This window comes from Physeter macrocephalus, unplaced genomic scaffold (genome assembly GCF_002837175.3).
Source record: "Physeter macrocephalus isolate SW-GA unplaced genomic scaffold, ASM283717v5 random_79, whole genome shotgun sequence".
Lineage (NCBI taxonomy): Eukaryota > Metazoa > Chordata > Mammalia > Artiodactyla > Physeteridae > Physeter > Physeter macrocephalus.
The window spans coordinates 528-18,734 of NW_021145365.1; the positions used below are offsets into that span (position 1 = coordinate 528).

The 18,207-nt window shown below is 52.0% G+C and overlaps 2 protein-coding genes across 3 annotated transcripts in view; one reads left to right on the plus strand and one right to left on the minus strand.

Annotated features, from left to right (window-relative positions):
* On the minus strand, window positions 1–5,055 carry ATF5 (activating transcription factor 5). Its single transcript, XM_024132566.3, has 3 exons — window positions 4,920–5,055; window positions 3,296–3,592; window positions 1–2,443 (listed from the first exon to the last, which is right to left on the minus strand). Exons 2-3 carry the CDS (start codon window positions 3,471–3,473, stop codon window positions 1,773–1,775), a joined length of 849 nt encoding a protein of 282 aa, XP_023988334.1. The 5' UTR covers window positions 3,474–3,592; window positions 4,920–5,055; the 3' UTR covers window positions 1–1,772.
* The window catches only part of NUP62 (nucleoporin 62), a 25,429-nt gene continuing 12,081 nt past the window's right edge, over window positions 4,860–18,207 (plus strand). Inside the window, exon 1 of one of the 2 annotated variants that reach the window (XM_007112455.4) lies at window positions 4,860–4,994. The gene's annotated coding sequence lies outside the window, so the exon portion shown is untranslated. Of the gene's footprint in view, window positions 4,995–14,714; window positions 14,761–18,207 lie in introns of those variants that run through there. The other variant, XM_007112456.4, reaches the window with a different exon arrangement.

An 18,207-nucleotide genomic window follows, 5' to 3' on the forward strand; every position in this document is an offset into this window, starting at 1 on the left:
ATTTCACTTAGCATAATGTCCTCAAGGTTCATCCATGTTGTAGCATGTGTTAAAATTTCCTTCCTTCTTAAGGCTGAATCATATTCCATTCCTACAGCTAGGAGTACCCATGTAACATAGCTCTAGACAATTGGATGTAAGCAGAAATCTACCAGAGTCAGCTAAGAAAGATCTGACCTCCTGTCTCAATTTTAGATACAATGCCTGGAGCTGTGGCCTCCATCCTGTGACCATGATGTAAAAGCCAAGAGAATCAGAGAGACCTCGGTCACAGCAGCAACCTCCCTCTAGACTTCTGTGGAAAAAACTTACATGCACACCACTGATGGGCAGGTATGCTGTTACTTGCAGCCAAAAGCATTTATAACTAATACACTTGGTCAAGTTATATCACCTCTGTCTCCCCAACCGGAATGCAGGTTCCACAGTGGCAGAAAACATGACCTTGTTCACCACTATGTGACCAGCCCTTCCTCTCCCAGCCAGCACCCGGCAGAGACCACACAGATGGAATGAGCGTTTGTGGTTATTCATCCAAAACCTAACAATACCTTCCTTCTGGGGTGACTGAAATAATCATGCAAAATGCTTAAAATAGCACTCGGTACACAGTAAGCCTTCAAAAAACAGAGGTAGCTGAATGTCTCCGCCATGGTTACCAGGCCACCTCCCACTTCCTCCCGACTTCCCCTGGGAAGCTTTGCTCAGACAGCTGGCTCTTCATCACAGGGTACCCCACAACTGTGCTGCAGCCATCCAGGCCCTTTTGGTGTCACCCTTTTTGGTGACAAGGACCACGGGGAGCTCGCACCTTTGGCTATTCTCTCTTTTCCCTGTCTACGTAAGTAACAAATAGAAGCTAAAAGTGGGTCTTGTACCTTTACCAGTTCAGTCGGTCCCATCTTGGCCTTGACTGTGTGTCGGTGTGTGTGCTTGACCGTTAAGTATTATGTTATTTCCATTATTACCATTATCGTCTTTGGTCTAAGACTGCCCTCCAAGCAACTTCTCCTCTCAAAGACAAGACGCACAGCCAGAGGAAATCCTTCATTTTATTTCCACTCACAACCCCCAGAAGGGATCAGTCCCCGCCCTCCCTCACCTAGATGCAGCCCCTCCCCCAACACCTTCACAAAACACTGATTTCCTCCCAGAGCTAAAATGAACACCCAGTCACCCATTATGGCCATTCCCCCGCACCCGCCCACCTCCCCAGCTGCCCACTTATCCACCTGCTCTGAGAACTCGGCCACCTTTTGGTTCCACCCCCAAACGTAGTTCCCCAAGGTCACTTGGCTTATTTCGCTTGTATGCTATGGGCACCTTTCTTAAAGCCCTCCCTGACTTAGTCTCCAGATGGCTTCCCTGTCCTCCTTTGCATAGACGTTCTGCAGATTCCTGGCCTCACTTCCCTGCTTGAGAGACCAGGTTTCCAAGCTCTCCCCTGCCCCCACAATTCCCCATGGGCCTCTGTTCCTCAGCTGTTAGTTGAAGGGTATAGATGTTGACTAAGGCCAACCATTCCATGATTCTGGGGAGGGAGGAGGGGAGCAAATTCAGAATGGACAGGAAAGGTGGCAAGGATAAAAGGGGAGGGGGGAGGGAGAGGGAGAAGGAGGAGGAGGAGGAAGGGGGGAGGAGGGGGAGGGAGAGGTCTGGAAGGCACCTAGAGGCAGGGGGATGAGTGGGCACCTCCCACCTCAGCCCCAGAAACAGAAGTGAGCCACAGCTGAAGACCAGCACCCCCGCTATGGCCTGAAGACCCCGCCCAGCTAGCTGTGCCGGGTCCTCTGGCTTCGAGCCTGAGCCTTGTACACTTCGATGAGCAGATCCTTGACGTACTGGATCTCCCGCTCCACCGACTCAGCCCTCTCCCTCAGCTCCCGGTTCCGGGCCTCCAGCCCCTGGCACTCGCCCTCCAGGGCCTCGCCCTCTGCACGCTTCCTCTGGCGGTACCTCAGAGCTGCTGACTTGTTCTGGTCTCTCTTCTTTTGCTTGCGGTCCCCTCGGGTGGCGGCAGGATTGGGGTAGGGGGTGGGGCGGGAGGGTTGAGGGGGAGGAGAAGGGGGTTGCTGTGGGGGGGACAGGGGCGCCAACCCCGAGTCCCCCTGGGCGGCCTCACTGCAGCAGTAGATGGCCAGCAAGTCGAGGGTGTCCGGGGCCGGGGGCGGGGGGAGGTCAAATGTGGGCAGGGGGAGGCGGAGGGGGAGGGAGGGTGCTGGTGCTGGCTGTGTCGGAGGTGGGGAGGATGGTGGGGGGAGTGGGGCATCAAGGAAGAAGTCTTCCATCTGCTCCAGCTCCTTCTTGAGGAGGGAGGCCATAGCTTCCAGGTCAGGTGGGGTTGGGGAAGGTGGGGGGAGGGCACCTGAGGGCAAGGGGGGCTCCAGAGGGAGGAGGGCTGTAAAGTCCAGCCGCTCGGTCATCCAGTCAGAGAAGCCGTCGCCTGGAGGATTGGAGAGGGACAGAAAGCTCCTTGAGTTCCTAATCCTCCACCCAACCAGGTCCCACTCACGACTACCTCATTCGTGGAGTAAAACCACCAACCAGCCAATCAGCCAACCAACCAATCAAGGAATCATCAAACCAGTCAACAGACCAACAGACCAGCCAACTAACCGGCCAATTAGCCAAAAATCAATGAACCAGTCAACCAACCAATGACCCAAACAACAAAACAACCAGCCATTTCCTCAACCATTCCAACATCCTCTTTACTGATTAGCCTGCATCTGTGGTTTCTTGATTTACCCTCTAGTTTACTCGTAAACGGCAAACTAAATCACACATAAACACACCCTGTTTCATCTTTAATTAATTATTGAAAACCCACTATGTACCAAGCATTTGGGATACGCTAATGAATAAAACACTTCCTGCCTCAGGAGCTCTGCCTATGCTGTTTCCTCCACCTGAAAAGCTCTTCCCTTTTCATGGCTCATTCCTTACCATTCTTTAGGTCTCAGCCAAAATGTTACTGACTTGGAGAGGGTTTCCTGGCTCCCCGCTCTAAACGTGTCCTTGTTGTCATTCTTAAGCTCAGCTACTGTTTCCCACTTATCCCCATGCATCATCATTTAATATGTCTCTTGTCTGTCTCCCCAGTAGAGTGTGAGCTCCAAGAGGGCAGGGATCATGTCAGTCTTGTTTCCAGCTGTATCCCCAGCACCTAAGACAGTGCCTGACATATTATACATGCTCAATAAATACTTACTGAATGAATGAAAAGTGAATGAATTCTTCTCCTCTGCCCCCCACAGCCCAGCTCACCCCACCTCCATTCTTTGCCTGCCCTTACCTGCCAGGGGCTCTCCCCCCGCTGGAAGCCCGCCCTCCAGGGCTCCCCCAAGGACCTCATAGGGGCCCAAGGGGGCAGGGGCCAGGGGGAGTTTCCCATAGTCTACGAGCCAGCCCAGCCCGCTAGCTGGGAGCAGGGTCCTGTCCAGCTCCAGCCCCAGGGTCGCCAGGAGTGACATGGCTGCAGCACGGGCGTTGGGCGCGGATGGCAATGGAGAAGGCTGAACCAACAACTGGGAGGAGGCTCTGGAGGTTACTCAGCTGGACGAAGACAGGCACCAAGGCAAAAGTGGAGTACCTACGAGTGTGACACAAAAGTGAGTGGGTCAGGGGCCAAAACCACGGGGAAACCAAGCCATACCCCCAGGGCTCCGGGATTCCTTGCCCTTTCAGAATTCTAAATCTGCCCTTTCTTTCCCCAAATCTGAGCCCCACCCACTCCCAAGGGAATTCTCTTTAGGCCCGACTTACTTTTCTTCAGAATTCCCCAGACCCAATCCTTCCAATACTGAAACCTTATGGACTCCCAGGGGAATTTCCTTAAGTCCCTCCCACCTACGGCATAATATTCCATTTCATTGAAAAAAAAAAACCTCAATCCCAGGGGAATTTTCTTGCAGCCACACCTCTTCCTCTAAAATACATTCTTTAGGCCCCACCTCCTCCCTAGATTCCAACTCAAATCTCTTCCCAGGGGAATTCCCCCCTGTCCCGCCCCTTCATCAATGTCATCCGTTCGAATCCCACCCTTCCCTTTGAATTTTGCGGTGATCTCCACTGTCCCTCCAAGTCCCGCCCCCACGGTTTATTTTAGCTCCACCCCTCCCCGACGATTCCCCAGAGGCCTCGCCTCTTTCTCAGATAGAAACACCATCCTCTCAGCTAACGGTTTTCTTAGTCCCGCCCCTTCTCACGGTGGGTTACCCCTCCCCAAGCCCCACCCTCCGTGACGCCTCTTATCCTAGCTCCATTCCCTTAAACGGGTCGTTTCTAAGTCCCGCCTTCTCCCCTGTCAATCTAAACCAGCCCCCCCACCCCGCCCCCAGCAGGTGCCTGAATGAAACGGAGGGAAGATGTGCTTTGCGCCTGAGCAAAGTGGAGGCGTGCGGGTGGAGGCAGCAGGCGGAGAACAACAGCTCCCCACTCTCCACCATCCACAAGCGGCTCTCTCGCCGAGGGCTAAAGCGCATGCTCCACCGCCGTAGCGGCCCCATTGCTCCCTTAGTCCTCCACCCTCCTGGGGGTCAGTGCGCACGTGCGGCTGCTTACTGCCCGCCCTTTGCATAGAAATACTACCGCTGGTGGACAGATGCGCATGAGCAATCGCTCGCAGACTCATTTAGGGCTGGGGGGAACCACCACCCTCTCTGGGAACTAGTGCGCAGGCGCAAACGCACACGGGCTGTCTTTAAACACCAACATTGTCTGGAAGAACGCACCCTACCCCCATCGGGCCGAGTGCGCATGCTCGATCGCGCGCGAACTACCCGTCTTCCCTTTTCTGCGCCTGCGCGACCGTGATTCCTCAGTGTCGTCTCCCTCCCCCCCACACTCGGTCGTGAGGGCCGCGAGCTTCGAAAGGGCGGGAAAGGCCGTTGGAGAGGGAGAGGCGAGCGGTTACTCACTCCATGGCTGCGCAAAGAAGAGGCGGCGGCGGCCTCGGCTGAAGAAAGAAGGCAGGAGCGGAGAGCGCAGGCGCGGTGAGCGCGGAGACTGGCCGGGGGCACAGAGGGGTCGCGGCTACAGAGCCATGGCCGGGGCTACGCGGGCTGAGGTGGCGTCGCGGTAGTGTGAGGAGAGATGATCTGAGGATGGGGAATGAGGCGACCCCGGGGACTGGGGACAGATATACCGGGGGTGGCGCAGCACGGCCTGCCCGGATCCTTCCGCGCCCCGCCCCGCGAGGCCTCAACCGTGAGGCGGGCCTGACCGCCCACCCTCGGGGATCACGGGATCCGGCCCCCTCATCCTTCCGACCCCGGGAGTTCGGGCCTCTCTCTGACCTGTGGATCTAGCCCCACTTTCCTCCCAACCTCGGGGGTTCCGACCCTTCTTTCCCTCTGACTCTGGGGTCCGGACCCCTCCTCCCTGTGGTCCGCGGTCCGGCTCTCTGCTTCCTCTGATTTGGTGACTCGGCCCTTCCTCTTTCCTGAGACCCGCACTAGTTCATTTCTCCTTTCCTTTCCCCTGCTTCGCAAATTTCCGGTCAGCCACATGTTGATTTCTTTATCCTTAACTGCCGTCCCACTCTGAGAAAACTTTTTTTTTTTTTGCGGTACGCGGGCCTCTCACTGTTGTGGCCTGTCCAGTTGCGGAGCACAGGCTCCGGACGCGCAGGCTCAGCGGCCATGGCTCACGGGCCCAGCCGCTCCGCGGCACGTGGGATCCTCCCGGACCGGGGCACGAACCCGTGTCCCCTGCATCGGCAGGCGGACTCTCAACCACTGCGCCACCAGGGAAGCCCTGAGAACACTTTTTGTGGCTTAGAATCTGGCGTGAGTCACAGAGCATGCTCCGTTCAAATCAGAGACCGGCAAATAACTTAAATTCTTTAGCCTCTCAGATAGGGGATTATTTGTAAAGTAAGGAGAATAATCTAGTGTACCTGGTGGGGTCGTTTGTGAGAAATAAGTCCATTCCTGTGAAACACAGATCTCACCTCCTACATGCTCGCTCAACTTCTTTTATGATCAGTAGGAAGGAACTCTGGGCCCCAGCGTCAACCCTTCCGACCCCCGTGGCCTGAGCCCCAGACACTTAACCATGCAACACTTGCTAACAGGTCGTTCTTGTGTTTCCTTCACTCCTCCAAGGTGATTTCCAGCCATCCCCGACCTCTCCCATTCAAATGATGGACGCTCAGCCCCACCTTGGTGCAGGGAGTCGGTCATCGCCCTCAGTCTTATCTTTTCTCCACCCCCTGCCCACCTCTCCTGGTTCATTCTTCTGTCCCTGCCCCTCCCCTAGACTTCCTTTCGAAGGATCCTCTACCTCGGCTACCCCCCTCTCCACACTAGATCAGTCTTCACGCTCTGCCAGAAAGAGGAAGATTTGTACTTCCATTGCTAAAAGAGATTGGGCTTCCTAGCCATCCCCTCCGCCTGCACTGGACCCTCCACCAGCCCCAAGTGGATGTGGGTCTTTCCTGTGCAGCAGAAACCCCTCCTTTTCCCACCCTGCATTCATCCACGTCAGGACATTACACCTGGAGTTCAGCTTTTCATCACTTTTGTGGTGCTTATGAGACTGAATCAAGATCCAAAGAAGGTGGGGGACCCTGATCTTGAGAGTTATCTGGGAGTGAAGGCGCACAGGCTTTTTTTTTTTTCCTTCCAAATGCATGTGCTCTTTTTTTCTCCCAGTTTTATTGAGATATAATTGACATGTAGCACTGTATAAGTTCAAGGTGTACAACATAATGATTTGACTTACATACCTCATGAATTGATTACCACAATAAGTTTAGTGAACATCCATCACCTCCTACAGTTACAACACTAAAGAAATAGAAAAAATACATACGTTTTTCCTTGTGATGAGAACTTTAGGATTTATACTCTTAACAACTTTTATATACAACATATAGCAGTGTTAGTTATATTTATCATATTGTACGTTATATCCATCGTACAGGCTGCTGTTGCATACAGGAAGTCTTGGGATCTGACCATGTTCCCTTATGATACTTACTGTCCCCTCTGCCAACTCTTGCCCTATAGGGGCTACATTATTACCAAGGCAGCATAGAGTAGTGGTTAAGAGCACAGTCTCTGGAGCCAAGTTGTTGGGTTCAAACGCTGAGTACACCCCACCTACTAGCTTACTGGCAATTTCCCTTCCCTGTGCCTCGGTTACCATTAACTGCCAGAATAAAGCATGGAGTTGAGTTAATAGAAACGTACTGATGTACGTGGCCATTAATAGTACCTGCTTCTTAGTACTGTTTTGAGGATTAAATGAGTTAATCCAGGTCAAGTGCGCTTAGACTAGTGCCTGGCACACAGCAGGTGCTACATAAGGGGTTTTTATCATTACTGTTATTGAGGTGGATATGTTTTATCTCCGTTGCTAAGCAGTAGTGCTTTTAAAGTTCTTTTAAGTAAGAAGTAAGGACCGACTTCCACTCCTCAGCGTAGATATTTGAGCGATAGCAGGTGGGATTAGGGGAGTCTGTCGGACAGGCCGCTGGCAGTGAGGGGACACAGTCACTCCCCAGTCTTCAAAAAGACCTTCTAGATTATAACAGGTGGACTAGGTAGAGTATTTTTCTTTAAATAAACTTTTTATTTTGGAATAATTGTACTGAAAAGCTGCAAAGACAGTGCAGAGAGTCCCCTTATACCGCTCATCCAGTCTCTGTCTCTGGACATCTTGCATTACGCTCGTACATTTGTCACAACTCAGGAGCCAACATCAGTATGTTTCTATTACCTAGACTCCACCTTGTCTTCTGATTTCACCAGTTGTTCGCTAACGCCCTTCCTTTGTTCCAGGATGCCGTCTTACACTTAGTCGTCCGTCTCTTTAGCCACGTCTGCTCTGCAAAGGCTTTTTAGACTTTCCTTGTCTCTCAAGACCCTGGCAGTTTTGAAGAGTGCAGGTTGGATACTCTATGGAATGTCCCTCCATTCGGTTTTGTCTCATAGACGGGGATTATGGGGTTTTGAGGATGACCAGGTAGTATATTTTTTAATACCTGGGAATGAACTTAGTGTGGGAATCTTGCTGCCAGTAGATTGCGGCATTTGCTGACTGAGAAGACCCTGGTCCCCCTGTCCAGCCCCTTGTGCCTTTTTCTCTCTCCATCTGTTGGGTCCCATAGAGTTGAGTTTTGGTGCCAATTACCCCACCCACGCGGCCTGACTCAGTCCTGCAGAACTGGTGCAGGCTTGCACACTGAGCTCCCTAGCCCTTCAGGGCATATTCGAATTTATGGGCGGTGGGGCGTCAGTGGTGCCTGTGAGCCCAGGTCTTGGCACCCTGAGCCCTCTCCCCCCACCCACCTCTGGGCCTATTGCCCATCCAGGACTCAGATGCCTTGGCCTCCCCCAGCTTCACAAAGTCCTCTGGGGTCCAGCTGCCCCAGGCCCTTCAACTCTTGAGCTGGGGCTGGGAGCATGGGTGGGGCTGCTGGGAACTCTTTTTCAGTGCGGAGGAGCCAGGCTTGGGGAGTGAGGTGGCAATTGCAGGCAGGTTGCATCACCCTGGCTGTTTGATGGGGAGGGGGAGTGGGGGGATTCTCTGGGGGACCCCCTGCTCACCTGGCAACTGTTCCTGGTTAGTGAAGCCCTGGATTGGAGAGAGGCCCCAGCACAGCAAGGGAGGGGTTTGGGGAGGGGGAGGGAGAGCAACCTGTGCAGGACCCTGAGAATCAGGCTCGATGCCAAGAACTACCAAGAACAGACTCAGATCACAGAGGCTGACCTGCTCAGCTTGCAGGGTGCAAGGTGTCGTGTACAGTCACTCTGCTGGTTAGAGCCCGGGCCTCCGCCATACAGCTTCCAAGGCCCTGCTGGTCCCAGGGGGAGCCTGTCCTCTCTCAGATGTGTGGGGTCCCTGACCCCCAGCTCAGGATGGAGCCTGCTGGGAGGCCACCAAGCCTGGACCTTCGCCTCGGGTCTGCTGCCGCTCACAATTGCCAAATTCTATTGATTGTGACCTGCCCCTCCCCATCCCCTGTCCCAGAGGAGGCCCTCCTCACCTGTCCTATCGCAGAACCCCGAACTGGTCTCCCAGTCAAGGTGACGGGCCTGCAGTGATGGAAGATGCACCGAGTTTTCCATCAGACGGACCCAGGTTTCAATCCCAAGCCCATACCACCTAGTCCTGGCCACGGGTGCACACGAGGCCCTTACTCCGCCTTGGCCTCAGCTGCCTTCTGAAAAGTGGCTCAGATCGCTTCTCAACCTTTTGGCTAAGATCAAGTGAAAAGTGGCTCAGAGCCTCGACTGGAGCCAGCCTGCTAGGTTCACATCCCAATGCCACTTATTTGACTCTCTGCAAGTGACATCTTCTCTCTGTGATTCAGTTTCCTCATCCATAAAATGGGGATAAGATGACCCACCTCCTAGGATTATTGTGAGGATTAAATAGGTAAATGTACGTAAAATTTCTAGAACGGAGCCTGCCTAATTATGAGCATTAATTATTTCTCTTTAAGGCTTAGGTGCTGAGGGGATTATATGAAATGATGTAGGTAAAACCCAGCACTTACTAGGAACTCAAGGTCAACCCATGTTTGTTTCTCTTCGTATTCCTACCCCACTTTGTTCTGCTTTCAGAGCCACCTCGAAGGCAGATGTTTGTGTATGTGACTGTTTCCCTGAGCACTTAGAGGGTAAGTCAGGACCCTCCTCATTCCCAAGAATCATTCCTCACAGCCCCCAGCCCTGTGCTGTAGCCTCACTAGGCATCAGTTCTTTTGTTTTGGCTGTGCTGTGGGGCATGCGGGGATCTCAATTCCCTGACCAGGGATCAAACCCGTGCCCCCTGCAGTGGAAGCACGGAGTCCCAACTGCTGGACCACTAGGGAAGTCCCGCATCAGTTTATTTTTAAATGAGTTGCTCAGGCACAGAGACTGGGGAATTCACTCCTGTGGCCTCTGAAGGGGCACTAGGGCAGGTGTCTGCATCATGCAGGCCAGGAGGGCAGAGGTTGGGGGTGGGCGTCTTGGCAAACAAGGGCAGGAAGGCCAAGGCCAGTTCAGCTGGGGAAAGGGCAGTACAGGGGCCAGGCACACAGAACAGGTCTGCCACGTGGCCCAGCGGCTCAGAGTCCTCCAGAGTCCCTTCCCTCCCCTCGCTCCTGCTACATCTTCCTCAGCAGAGGCAGCCACAGCTCTCAGAGCCTGCAGAGGCCCCATACTGCTGCACCAGTTCCAGCACCCTCCATGGTCATCTTCTGTTTTCATTTCCTGTGGCCACTGTAACAAATTGCTGCAAACTTAGTGGCTTAAAACAACAGGCATTTATTCCCCTTTAGTTCTGGAGACCAGAAGTCTAAAAGGGGTCCTTCTCGAGGCTCTAGGGGAGAATCCATTTCCTGGCCTTTTCCAGCTTCGAGAGGCTGCCTGCATTCCTTGGCTCGTGACCCCTTCCTTGAATCACTTCTACCTCTGCTTCCATCATCGTGTCCCCTCTCTCCTCCTTTGATACTCTTGCCCTCCCTCTTATAAAGACCCTTGTGATTACGTTAGGGCACACCCCAAAAATCCAGTATAGTGTCTCCATCTCAAAATCCTTAATGTAACCACATCTGTAAAGTCCCTTTTGCCATATAGGGTGACATTCACAGATTCTAAGGACTAGGGTGTGGACATCTTTGGGAGCGTTATCCATCCTACCACGCCTCCCCTCTTGGAACCTGTTTCCTCATCTGGGAGCTAAAGGCTAGTGCCAGCCCTGGCATACCCCTCCCTCATGTGCCCACAGGGAGTGGGCAGGGTAAACTGAAGGTAATTGACAGCATAGTGTCCTGGAGCTCAGGACACATCACTTACCACCGTGTGGCCTTCAGCAAGGCGCTGTGCCCCCACGTGCTCCATCAGAAGAGCAGGGACAATAGCAGGGCAGTGGTGAGGACCAGAGATAATGTGTGAAAAGGCCTAGAACGATGCCTGGCTCCGCGAGCGAGGTGTACCCGCAGGCACGGGTGCTGCCCAGGGTCGGCCCATGTGCCCTGCAACAGTGCTGGCCTGGCAGCGCAGAGCTTCAGGTTTTATAGAAGTGAGAAATGCAGACTTTTCCATGAGACCCAAGTTTTAAAAGGTTGGTGAGTCACTCAGAGAAACCTCAACAAACCACGAGTGTGGATAGGCTGGGGCCGAGGGCCCTCCCTGGCCTTTGTGTACAGTGCTTCCCACCCCCCTGCTCCCAGCCCCACATCTGTCACCCTCTGCCCAGAGCAGAGAACTAAAGGAACTGAGGACTCCTCGGTGCAGGGCCACACACCCCCCAGAGCTGCTCCCCCCACCCCCCGCCAGACTGACCCAGCTTGAAAGGGTGCCGGCCTCACTTAGACTCTGCCCACCCTATGCACAGTTGGGGAGGGCAGTGTTTGTGGGGAGCAGGAAGGGGGTCTCTAGGGAATCATCCGGGAAGGTTGGGTTCCTGCTGAAGGGGGGCTGGTGTCCTTCATCGGCCATCCATGCCCCCAGGACCACCAGTACATGTAGTCATACCATTTGGGTTTCTTGCTTGTCGCAGCTGCAGGGCCACCCACCTTGGGGGCCCATGGGGCATCTCAGGAAGGGGGTGTCAGAGAGGACTTCTAGGGGCTGGGCTGGGTTAGGTGACTGGGGAGGGTTCAGGGAAGAGGGGTTTTGCTCTGGATTGGAGGCCGGCAGGGAGCAGGGGCATGTCCGTGACCAGCGTCCTTTATCAGTGGAGCTGATGCTGTGCTTAAGAAGCAGCCGTCAGCTCTGAGCCAGGAGAGTGATGATCGGTCATTTTTGTGCTTTGGACAGTGTGTTTCTGTCTGTGTTCAGACGTGTCAAGATCCATCACAATCAGGGTGGCCTTGCCTGATGTGTTCTGTTAAGTTGTTTATGCCCAGCAGGAGAGTACCAGGCCCAGCTGTCAGGGCTCCTTTTCCCTTTCCCACAGCAAACCTGCTCCTCGTGCCCGATGGGGGATGGGAGGTGGAGGGCAGCTGCAGCGCAGCCTGTACCCCTGCCTTGAGGTGGGCCTTGGATGCACCGTACCCCCAGGTTTGCCTGGGCACAAAGGAAAGTAGCAAGGCCTGAATGAACGCAGTTGGCACCCACTGGGATGGCCAGTCATAGGGGGAGCCGAGGGAGTGAGAGAGACGGGGCTTGAGGCAGAGGCAGGGGACCACAGCAGGAACACCTCACAGGCCTGAGAGGTCCCCCAGGACTGCCCCACGGGGGGCTTTGAGGGCCAGCAGCCAGCAGGGCCCCAGACCTCAGAGCTGTTAGGTTTGTTCAGTAGCCCTTTGCCCTCCTTCTCCTGCCCGCCCCCACCCAGAGCAGGAACAGATTCCGGCGGGGGCCGAGGGGACGCAGGGCAGGAAAGAGCAGCTGAGGCCCCGCTTCATTCCAAGCCGTCAGGAGTCTAGCCTGCAGTGGGGGAAAGCAGACGGCACCGAGTTGGATTTGAGAGGGAAACCTGAACCACTAAACTAGTCTGGGAGGTGACAGAGGTGGCCTGGGATGTCATTAGGGAACAGGAAGGGGGTGCTGGACATGGCACACGATGGGGGGGCATAGTGATGAAAAGGGTCACACTGGAGAGGCTCCTGATGCCCCAGCTTAGCTCTGGGGCCAGACAGCCTCGGTCAGTCCTAACCACCTGGGTGACTTTGGGCAAGTTACTGAAGTTCTCTTGACTTCAGTTTGCTCATCTGTAAAATGGGAACGCTGGTAGTTCCTGCCTCTTTGGGTTGCAGTCAGTACAGGTAAAGCACTACAAACAGGGCACGGCACATAATAAATGTCCAGAGTGTTAGTGCGGTGGTTGATACCCAGGGATATGTAGGGGCTGTGATTGGTTCTAATCTCAGAATCAAAGCACCCTGCCCCACACCTCTGGTGGTTTTCACCTGGTTCCCAGAGAAACCATCTCCATGGCAACTGCCTCTGCCACAACCTGGACCTTTGCCTCCCTCCCCCACTGACATCACTGCCTCTCCCCTGGGACACTGGTGTTGATTACAAGAGAGAGGCTGGGGAGGGAGCACAGGTGTGTGTGGTTCTGTCTACACGCACACACTCACGTGTCCACCTGTGGTGCTCTTAAAGGCCCTTGGCCCTGGTGCTTCAGCCCCTCACTGAGTCTTGTATCTGTGGTGTATCTGTGCCAAGCTGCGTTTCCACTGGAGCCCCTTGTTGGCCTCAGCTGACTGGAGCATTTCAACTACAGTCTCCTCCCCAGCCCATTCTCAACCAGCTGTACTCATCCCCACAAGAAAGTGTGATCCTATCTTTAGAAACAGCTCTGCCCACCGCCTGCCTTCTCAGCCCCTCCCTGGCATCCCATGCTTGGTTGCTTTGTTTAATGGCTTTATTGAAATACTGCAAAAAAAAGCATAATTCACATCCATTTATTAAAGTTTACAATTCAGTGGTTTTTATACATTCAGAGTTGTGTACTCATTACCACAATCTAGTTTTAGAACATATTTATCACTCCAGAGAGAAACCCTGTACCTCTTAGTGATCATTCTCCATGCTCCCATCCCTCGGCAACCACTAACCTGCTTTCTCTCTCTGTAGATTTGTCTATTCTGGACATTTCATATGAATGGAATCATACAATAGGTGGCCCTTTGTGTCTAGTTTTCTAGGTTCTTCTGTTTTGTAGCATATGTCAATACTTTATTCCTTTTTAAAGCTGCATAACATTTCATTTTATCCATTCATCAATTGATGGACGTTTGGGTTGTTTCTACTTTTTGGCTGTTACAGAATATGTGTGTACTAGTTTTGTATGGACATATGTTTTCATTTCTCTTGGGAGATACCTAGGAGTAGAATTGCTGGATCATAGGATAACTGTGTTTAACCTTTTGAGGAACTGCCATACTGTTTTGCAAAGTGGCTGCACTATCTTACGTTCCCACTAGCGATGAGGGTTCAAGTTTCTCTGCATCCTAACCAACGCTTGATATTGTCCACCTTTTTTGTTATTGTAATCCTAGTGGCACCAGTTGTGGTTTTGATTTGCATTTCCCAGTGGCTACTGCTAACAGTGCTTTTCCCATGCTTATCACCCATTTGTGTATCTTCTTTGGCATCTTGTAGTTTTCACACAGGGCATTTAATACTGTTCTTCAAGGCAGCCCTTGCCCATCTGAGCTTTTGCCTGGAATGAGCTATTGATCTAACCCCTTCCCACCTTGACTAACTCCTCCACATCCTTCAAAACAGGCTTAAACATCCCTTCCTTCTCTAGGACAGTGTCCTTGCCCCTACCCTGGGCTTCCAGTAGGTTCTAACCAAAGCTCTTTCACAGTGTCTACCTGTCGTCCAACAATTTATCTCTTTGTTACCCTCAGTAACTCTGAATTATTTAAGGGCAGGAACCTTGTCATATCCTGACTTTGACATTTATGTTGACATTGAGCAAGTTACTTAACTCTAAAAGGGAGACGCTAATGGTACCTACCCTGTGGTAGAAGCAGTGAGAACTAAACTAGTTAGTACATGGAAAGCACTTAGAATAGTACCTGGCGCAAAGCAACCTGGATCTGTTTATTGGGTTAACAAGCATTTGCTGAGTGCCCCCAGTGACCAGCAACTGTCACAGACATTGGGGTACAGCAGTGGAGATCACGGACCAAAATCCTGCCCTTCATGGATCCGTCGTTCTAATGGGGAGACAGACAATAAATGAATGTATTGTGTAAATGTAAATGGAATGTATTGTGTTTCAGATGATGCTGGGTCCTAAGGATAGCTGGGGAAGACCTCACTGAGTAGGTGACATTTTAGCAAGGACCTGAAGGAGGTAAGGGAGGGCGTGATCTGTGGGGCCATCAGAGTGTTCCAGAGAAAAAACAGCAAGTGCAAAGACCCTGAGGCAGGAGTGCTTAGGCGTGTGTGCAGAACAGCAAGAAGGCCTGTGGGGCTGGAGTGGAGTGATGGAGGCAAAGGGTGGTTAGAGATGGGGGCACCTTTTGGCTGTTGGGAATAATGCTGCTGTGAATGTTTTTGCACAAGTTTTTGTTTGACGACCTGTTCTCAATTCTGGTAGCTTTTCCTTCATCACATTTATAACACTGGGTTTTTGAGGACGGGTGGCCATGCCATATTGTCTTTGTTTGCCCAGCTCAAGGCCTGTCATGTCCTAAGTCTCAGTGGATGTTTGTTGACTGAATGAATGAGGTATATTTGTGAATTACCCAACACGTGCCAGCATACAGTGGCACTGAATGGTTGGTGCTTTTATCATTATTATTTTTTTAATGCAGTTCATATATCAGGTTGGCAATACTTTCCTAATTTCAGGTGCTGGCAGGTTGTAGGGAAATGGTTGTCTCAGGCACTGCCAGTTAGAATAAAAGCACATACAGGCAAGTTGGAGGGCAGTTTTTTGGTTGTCCCTAGCAAAACCAGAATGCAAGTACCGGTGGCCAGCAGTTCTTCTGGGATCTGCCCTGGAAAAGTGTCTGTGCCTGTGCCCGAGAAAGCATGAGTGAGCATGCTTGTTGCAGTATTGTTTATAATAAAGAAAAAATCGGGTGCATTCTAAATGTCCATCAGTAGAGGCACGGATAAATAAAATGTGGTCTATTCACACTGCGGACTGGTTTACAGCAGCTAGGAGAGGAAAACCTGTTGAAAACGTTACAAATTGTGGAGTGACACATGCAGTATGACCCCCTGTGTAGTAGAGAAAACATATGGATAAAATCATTTCTTCTGGCTATGAACGTATGCACAAGTACGTAGATAAGAGATTACACAGTGACTTTTAACCGGGGTACCTCATGGGTGTGGGGACCAGGATCAAGGATAGTGATCAGGGGATGCTTAGCTTTGTTGGTGGTGGCCAAAACAATATTTTAAAGAGAGTACTGATGTATTGATTGTGTAGTTAAAATTTAAATGTTAAAAATGCAGTTAAGGGGACTTCCTTGGTGGTCCAGTGGTAAAGACTCTGCTGCGCTTTCACTGCAGGGGGCATGGGTTCCATCCCTGGTCAGAGAGCTTAGATCCCACATGCAGCACGGCCACACACACACAGACACACACACACACACACACACACACACCACACAATGCGGTTAGGTAGAGGGGGAAAAAATATCTTTCAGTACAAGAGAAGGAAACAAAACAGTTCTTGGCAAAAAAGGTAAGGGATCCAGTACCTGAGTAGTCCTCAGATCTTGTCCAGTCCTATTATTTTATATTGAGTGGTTCTAGAATCTTCCTTAAAAATCTACTCCTCTGGTTGTTTCCTGACTTTTCCACACACGTCTAACCTGATTCGTTTTCCCCATGGGGAAATTTGCTGTTTGTCCCACCACCTTAGCTCCTTCAGGTGCAGGTTTGGGCCTCAGGAGTGAGAAGAAGAATGTAATTGCTCGTTAGCCGTGAGGTGACTTCTTGGGGTAGAGAGAGTATTTTCCAGTGAAGGAAGGAAGAAGAGGGATGGCTGAGTCCAAGAAGTATTTAGGTACCAGCTGGAGGCAACCCCGAGGAGCAAACAGCCGAGGGGTGCAAGGCAGTTCCCCTGTGAGAGCGTTTCCTCCTCCATCCAATGAGGATGATAAGCCTACTTAAAATGACTTCTAAGGTATAGTCAGTGAAGAAAGAAGAGTGCAGAATAGTGCTCCTGGCATATGCAGCCTTTTGTGTACAACGGGGAGATTGCAAACTGCATTTACTTAAGCGCATTGAAAATCTCTGGAAAGGGACTTCCCTGGTGGCGCAGTGGTTAAGAATCCGCCTGCCAGTGCAGGGGACACAGCTTCGAGCCCTGGTCTGGGAAGATCCCACAGGCCGCGGAGCTACTAAGCCCATGAGCCACAGCTAGTGAGCCTGCGCTCTAGAGCCTGCGAGCCACAACTACTGAGACTGTGTGCCTAGAGCCCTTGCTCTGCAACAAGAGAAGCCACAGCAATGAGAAGCCCGTGCTCACCGCAACTAGAGAAAACCCACGGACAGCAATGAAGACCCAACACAGCCAAAAATAAATAAATAAAGTTATTTATTTATTTATTTTTTAAAAGAAAAAAAGAAAATCTCTGGAAAGAGGCACAAGAAACTTAAAAGTTTGTCTCCAGGGAAGAAAGATAGCTGTGCAGGGCAGGGGAGGATCACAGAGACCGGGGGACACAGCTTCGAGCCCTGGTCTGGGAAGATCCCACAGGCCGCGGAGCTACTAAGCCCATGAGCCACAGCTAGTGAGCCTGCGCTCTAGAGCCTGCGAGCCACAACTACTGAGACTGTGTGCCTAGAGCCCTTGCTCTGCAACAAGAGAAGCCACAGCAATGAGAAGCCCGTGCTCACCGCAACTAGAGAAAACCCACGGACAGCAATGAAGACCCAACACAGCCAAAAATAAATAAATAAAGTTATTTATTTATTTATTTTTTAAAAGAAAAAAAGAAAATCTCTGGAAAGAGGCACAAGAAACTTAAAAGTTTGTCTCCAGGGAAGAAAGATAGCTGTGCAGGGCAGGGGAGGATCACAGAGACCGTGGAATTCCCTCTTGTACCTTTGGAACATAGAACCATGTGAACAAACTATCTCTTCACAAAAAGAATTTAATTTTCATTTTTAAAAATGACCAGTATGTCATTGGGTGGGTTGGGAAATGGAACACGTGTGACAGTGTCTCTTGGGCAGTTAGTATGCAGGGACATTTAGGGATCAGTTCATGTGACCAGGACAGGCAGTGAGGCTTTCCACATCCCTTCCCCTCCCCACAGCAGACAGACAGACACGCCTCCTGTTTGTCTGTCCAGACAGGTCTCTAATGCTTAACATGGGTTCATTATATTGATACCTGGGAGGGTAAGAAGCCTGCAGTGTGCCCGTCCACAGGGAGGAACAGGCCCGAGGAAATTAGGACCAGAACCCCAGACAGCTTAAAGAGGTGAGAGGGCAGTTGAAAACTGCATCTGCCTGGTCTCTGTCCCACCCTCCCAGTTGGGGATGCCTTGTGCTGTAGAAGAGAGATGGCCTTTACATGGAGGGGAGCACTGAGGTTGCCCTGCTGCAGACTGGCTAGAAAAGCCTCTCTGCCCCTCTCTGGGGCTCCGTTTCCTGCACCTGGGGTTGGCCGGGCCCACCAGGCAGGGAGGGTGGTTATGTAAGAGCCAGACAGAGTGGCCCAGGTCACCACCAGCCCCCGCCAGAGGACTGCTGGCGTCTTGCCCCACCCCACCTCCCAGCAACCTGGGCAAGTCTTTCAAAACGTAAATCAGATCCTGGAACCTCAGAACTG

Bases quoted from the DNA above. Each gene is read 5' to 3' on its own strand.
- ATF5 (XM_024132566.3), bottom strand. From the start codon at position 3,473: ATGTCACTCCTGGCGACCCTGGGGCTGGAGCTGGACAGGACCCTGCTC. The intron at 2,444-3,295 runs GTAAGGGCAGGC...CCAATCCTCCAG, and splicing joins GGGGGGAGAGCCCCTGGCAG to GCGACGGCTTCTCTGACTGG.